Here is a 6,056-nt window from a genome sequence, read left to right as displayed (position 1 = left end):
TATGAAGTGTTGCCAAATATGTTACCCAGTCTGAGCTTCATTGTACAAATGTGGGAACAACAGATAAGTGATACGTTCATACTTGTGTAGATGGTGTTTGTTATATTTAAAGAAACAATGAAAGAAAAAAAGGACTTTGTCCGTTATAACATGCAACAAATGACCCCAGCCAGTGTTGAACCAGAGATATGTCAGTTTCATTACACTCTCACTATACATTATGTTATATTGTATAGTATTATAGATAATACATTATGTGAAATTCAGTTAAAAGCATTTGTGTTTGTTCTCATACAGGACAGAGAAGGACAAGAATCTTCCGAGTCCGTATCTCGTCGTTGAAAGTGGCGGTTGGGTAATAGTGAGAAACAGCATGATGGTGGTCAGCACATGCAAGATGCAAATTTACAAATTTCCCTTCGATGTTCAGAGCTGCAACCTCTCTTTCAAGTCCGTCATACATTCTGGTGAGCCGGCTCCCTGTGGTGTTTAAAAAATGTATAAATTCCCATGCGTTGTTTATGTGTTCTCATGTCTGTTTGAGTATTAATATGTGTGCCATACAATTCTCTGTTAACCTGCAAGGAAATTGTTTTTTTATCTCCCACCACAGCTAAGGATATAAAGCTTATTCAATTCGAAGAATCCTCGTGGAACGAAGACTGGTCTCGCAAGAAGATGCAGACCCAGTCAGAGTGGCTGTTCTTGGACATGACCATCAACAACAAAACTGTTGACAATTTTGGCTTCAATCAAAGCATATTAGTTTACACTGTAAGTATCTCTGGATACAGACACACAGAGAAGGGGAAAGTATAAGTTCAATTTTCCACCCGTGTGTCTCAAGTTCACACAAGTATTTTACCGATGTATTTCCACATTGTGAGTCTTAATATAGGTATGTGATTGGCAACTGTCCAAATAGCAGGAAAATATGCAGAGTGTCCGCTTCCTACCACGCTCTGATCGTATACCACCCTCATATATTATATTGACAATTGTTTATTGAACTGGTGCAACTTTCAAGAAGCATTCATTCTATATCTCGCACCACGCAGAGGGCTCAATATTAAGCTTTTTCAGTCTGTTCAAAGGCTTCAAGTTTTTATTGATTCACCAATTTGCTTCAAAGGCTTCAAGTTTTTTTTGATTCACCAATTTGCTATTTCAAAAAGACAAAGACAATGCATCTTCTCTAGGTTTTGTGTTTTTTTCACCACTTTTGGTCAAGTAACACTAATGTGTCCCAACTTTTGGTCAAGTTGGGACACATTACCTTGTGGTTTTTCTTGTTGTGTATAACATACCTATACCTCGGTTTAGCATTTGACATTTAAAACTAAACTGACCCTTGAACATCATTTCACAGATTACCATGAAGAGGCGGTCCGCCCTCTACATCGTCAACTTCCTGCTACCGATCCTGTTCTTCTTGTTTCTGGACTTGGCCTCCTTCATGATCTCAGAAAGGGGGGGGGAGAAGCTCAGCTTCAAGGTCACTGTGCTGCTTGCCGTCACCGTGATGCAGCTTATTCTCAATGACATTCTGCCTTCCTCTTCAGACAGGATTCCTCTTATAGGTAAAGAAGCTCTGAATCATTTCTTTATTGGACTGCACTTCTTATGAACAATGTGCGGTTATTTGTTCACAGAAATGATGCTCTCTTTTCCCCTCAGCGGTCTACTGCATTGGGAGTTTTTCTTTGATGATGCTGAGCCTCCTGGAGACAATGTTAGTGACGCATCTGATGGATAAAGACTCTGCATCTCAAGACAACGAGGTAGATAAAGACCAAAGACTGAGTGAGGAATGTGGAGACAAATATGGGAAAGTCAGCTTCCACAACAGTTTTAGCTTTTTTTTCACGACCAAATTAAGTAACTTCATATGTTTATCTCCTCATAATGTACAATAAGCTGCCGATCTGGTTTGTTTTATTCCTCCCTTGTCAGACGTCGCTCAGAAACCTGTGAATAGAAAACAGTATAGTGAGCCCAAATTTAGTTTTGTTTGTAAGAAGATCAACAAATTATATCTTTGATTTAATCATATATGAGATTTTGTTGCCAATGAAAAAGTTGGGATAAAACCCTCTAAGTTTATACGTTTCATGATTATAATGGATGACACTGGATGTGCATCTTATTACCGATGTGCCTACTTGTATTGGGGCTTATAAGGTTGAAAAACCCCGTCATGGGTAGTTAGTTTTCATATTTTAACAAACACAAAAATGTGAATTTCAACTGCAGCAGCCGTATTAATATATTCACAATATTTAATCCGGGTTTATTTAACTCATTTTTCAGGGTAGCAGCAGCCAACTGACGGAGGAGTCCTTTGACTCTGACAAGATCTCAGATGAGCTGAGTGAGGCGGTGAAAACACTGACTCTGCTCCTCCACAGCAGGAAGGAAGAAACGAAGCCTGGCTACTGGACCAGAGTGGCTAAAATAATCAACAAAGTTTTCTTCATTTTATATAACACAGCTACCATTGTGTTTTTATGTTGTCTGTTTTCCAAATGGATGGGTGCAGAACATTAATGCTAATCCATATGATGACTGACAGCAAGTCATGCTGCAGGTCAGTTTGTGCAAAGGCCGAGGCAAAGCTTCACAAATCTTGAACTCCCACCTGGCCTTGATGAACCTAATCTTAACTATCCGTTTCTTGTTCTTCTGCCGTAGCAAAGCTCATGATCAAAGGTGTATTTGCATGTTCAGGTAGTTTTTAATCATTCAGTGGAATTGCAACTATAATCTCTATTTGCATGACAAACATCGCATGCAGTCTTACACAAATATATCTTAACTATACTACTAAATGGGCAATCCTTGTAATCCACCCAAAAAACATATGTACAATTTTGTATTTAAACTATTTAAACAATAAAGCATCTATAATAATCTGAAACTGTAAAATATGTTTTCCTTATGGGTTTAGTATGCTCATGTTATCTTTCTGTGGTGTTCTTTCTCTATCTCTATCTGAAATAAATACATTCCTTTTCTATGCTTTCTATACTATACAAAGCATAATAATATATTAAATAAATAATAATAATTTATAATAGTATCAGATTATGTGTAATGTAAAAACAATAAAAATCTTTTTCCAAGTCCACGGACTGAGCTGGGAAAGAAAATGTTTATGTACTCTGCTCCCCTCCCTTTAAAACAAAAAGTTTGATCTCTTTGCCGGATTTTAAAGCTCATATAAGCACAATGATGAATAAATCGGTTGGTACTTGTCACTGTGTGTACATATTTCAATATTTCGACATGTTTATGTATTTATTCTATATTTTCTAGTGTTTCGCTCTGAACCACTGCATCAGATATTAAAAGATATAAGAAATACTGAGATGAAATAGAACTTTATAAAATTTGTTTTGCAGTAGTAAAGAGCAGAAAAGAGCGAGAATACAGTGCACATTTAAAATATACATAAAATGCAAATCCAAAGTATACACAATGCCATAAATATATACTGGTTAATTATATCTACAATAAGTGGCATGTTTTATTTATTTATTGGTTTATTTGGTAGGGACAGAGTACATTAATACAAAATTGCTTTAAATGCACCAGAGTTAGTCAAGAGGCAATTTTTTAACAGTCGTCCTGAGACAGATGTTACAAAGTCAAACCCTGAAAACAGAATATAACATTAAAACTACAAAGTTATGCATTTGTGAGCCTTTAAAAAACTTGCAGAAACAATAAAACAAGGGTGAATATTAATCTAAGCAGTAACATCATTCAGGCATCATTTACACATGCAACAACCAGCTCTGTCTGCCATCCCAGTAGACCACAAAACAAAACACTGATACATATGTGCAATACAAATACACTGTGCAATACTATAACTATAATTATTCTGTCTGTATTTATAAGATTTTTTTTTTCTTTAGTGATTGTGGATTTTTTTTTTCTTACTTACCGGTATATGTATATATTTAAATTTTCAAGTTCTTATTTTTAAGATCTTAAGTTGATGCCACGAAGGCTGCAATATCATCTATTATCTTTATTTAATGTTTTATTTTCTTTATTTAATGTTTCATTCTCTTTATTTAATGTTTCATTATCTTTATTTAATGTTTTATTATCTTTACAATTTTCTTATCTTTATTTAATGTTTTATTCTCTTTATTTAATGTTTTATTTTCTTTATTTAATGTTTTATTTTCTTTGTTTAATGTTTTATTCTCTTTATTTAATGTTTTATTTTCTTTATTTAATGTTTCATTATTTTCTTTATTTAATGTTTTATTCTCTTTATTTAATGTTTTATTATCTTTATTTAATGTTTTATTCTCTTTATTTAATGTTTTATTATCTTTATTTAATGTTTCATTTAATGTTTTAGTTTCTTTATTTAATGTTTTATTCTCTTTATTTAATGTTTTATTATCTTTATTTAATGTTTCATTCTCTTTATTTAATCTTTTATTCTCTTTATTTAATGTTTTATTCTATTTATTTAATGTTTTATTCTATTTAATTAATGTTTTGTGTTTGTCACAGTCGCGGTGCAGTGACGTAATGATGTTTTCACGGATGTTTCACTGGACGGCTCATCCTCCTGTATACCGGTGTGCCGGTGTGCCGGCTCAACCTCCGGCTCAACCTCCTCTAGCTAGCAGAGCTAGCAGAGCTAGCTAGAGGAGGTTGAGCCGCCTCCTCTAGCCGTCCCGGTAGAATCCCGGTGACCCGGTGACCCGGTTCGTTCACCGGCGATCACCGCGCATTGCATGCCGGGTAGTTTTGTTTCTTTTTTTGGAAGTGAAAGATTTGACCTGTATATATACCGGAATCCCAGCATGCATTGCGCCACCACATGGCTTCGCTAAATAACGTTAAATAAACGTGTTTTTACTACAATAACTTTCTGACTCACTATAATTTATCAGTGTGTCTTTGTGTGTTTGCAAATTATGTGGTTTGAGTGTTTTTTTTTGTGTAAGTAAGATTGACAGAGAACCGTCACCTAAAGTAGTTCTGCCGAGAACCTGGTCGTTCTCAGTGAGGTTCTGCAGGTAGATCTCTTGGTTCTCTTCAGATCGCATAAATCTTTCGCCTTTTACTAAAGATTTCCGTGGAGAGGACCAATAAGAGTATAACTCAATTTTTTGATGCTCTGCGCATGCAGGGCTTTCTTTACATGTTTAAAAAAAAATCAAAAAAAACATTCAATTCCTGTTATTGCCTAGGACCTTAATTGTCTATATAATATATAATACATTGTGTAGTGTGTGATGTATTGTATTCTGTAATCAGAGGCCCTGCAGTATGTAAAATAATTATTAAATAACATATAACAGTTGTATTTCCATGCACCAGAAACACACATTATTTATTGGACAACAACATTCACATTACATTACATTACATTACATTACAGTCATTTAGCAGACGCTTTTATCTAAAGCGACTTACAGGAAGTGTATTCAACATAGGTATTCAAGAGAACTACTAGTCACCAGAAGTCATAAGTGCATCTCCTTTCTTAAACAAGCATCTAAAAGCATAAACCAGAGCAAAAGTATAGTGCAGAGGCAAATTACTACGAAAACAATAATTGCAACAGACTAATACGAATATAATAAGTGCAACAAACTACTACGAATAAGATAAGATAGATAAGATAATCCTTTATTAGTCCCGCACGGGAAATTTGCAATAGGATAAGTGCAGTAAACGAATACGAATTCAATAAGTGCTACGAGGAAGGCTCATGATGTCTTGTATTCTGTAATCAGAGGCCCTGCAGTATGTAAATTAATTACAATTAACATTTAACAGTTGTATTTCCATGCACCAGAAACACACATTCTTTATTGGACAACAACATGGGCTTATTTCGTGTACAGTATTTATTTAGTACACTGTGTTTTTTGGTTAAACACTCATCCTTATCTAGTTGTCCCTTTTTTAAATCCAGGCAGAGACTTGATTTATGTTCAGATTGCAGATCTCTCTTTAATATTGAAGTTCCCCAGACTGGTGGAAAAGTACATTAACTCAAGTTGTGAAGTATAATATTG

At 34.8% G+C, this 6,056-nt stretch overlaps 1 protein-coding gene and 1 non-coding gene across 2 annotated transcripts; both read left to right on the top strand.

The window, feature by feature from the left end:
• Positions 1-297: 297 nt before the first annotated feature.
• Positions 298-2,547, top strand: LOC129115667 (5-hydroxytryptamine receptor 3A-like; the record flags this gene model as incomplete). Its single annotated transcript, XM_054626978.1, has 6 exons — positions 298-467; positions 614-774; positions 1,370-1,580; positions 1,678-1,848; positions 1,954-1,970; positions 2,311-2,547. Coding segments are annotated over 6 exons (967 nt in total), but the record flags the coding sequence as incomplete, so codon positions are not given.
• A 2,505-nt stretch (positions 2,548-5,052) lies between these two features.
• LOC129115668 (U5 spliceosomal RNA) lies at positions 5,053-5,165 on the top strand. Its single transcript, XR_008533216.1, has one exon. It is a non-coding gene; the product is annotated as a U5 spliceosomal RNA (small nuclear RNA).
• Positions 5,166-6,056: the final 891 nt, after the last annotated feature.

This window comes from Anoplopoma fimbria, unplaced genomic scaffold (assembly GCF_027596085.1).
Source record: "Anoplopoma fimbria isolate UVic2021 breed Golden Eagle Sablefish unplaced genomic scaffold, Afim_UVic_2022 Un_contig_11997_pilon_pilon, whole genome shotgun sequence".
NCBI classification, from domain to species: domain Eukaryota; kingdom Metazoa; phylum Chordata; class Actinopteri; order Perciformes; family Anoplopomatidae; genus Anoplopoma; species Anoplopoma fimbria.
Note: the sequence above shows the minus strand (reverse complement) of the source record. Positions and strands in the feature narration are given on the sequence as shown.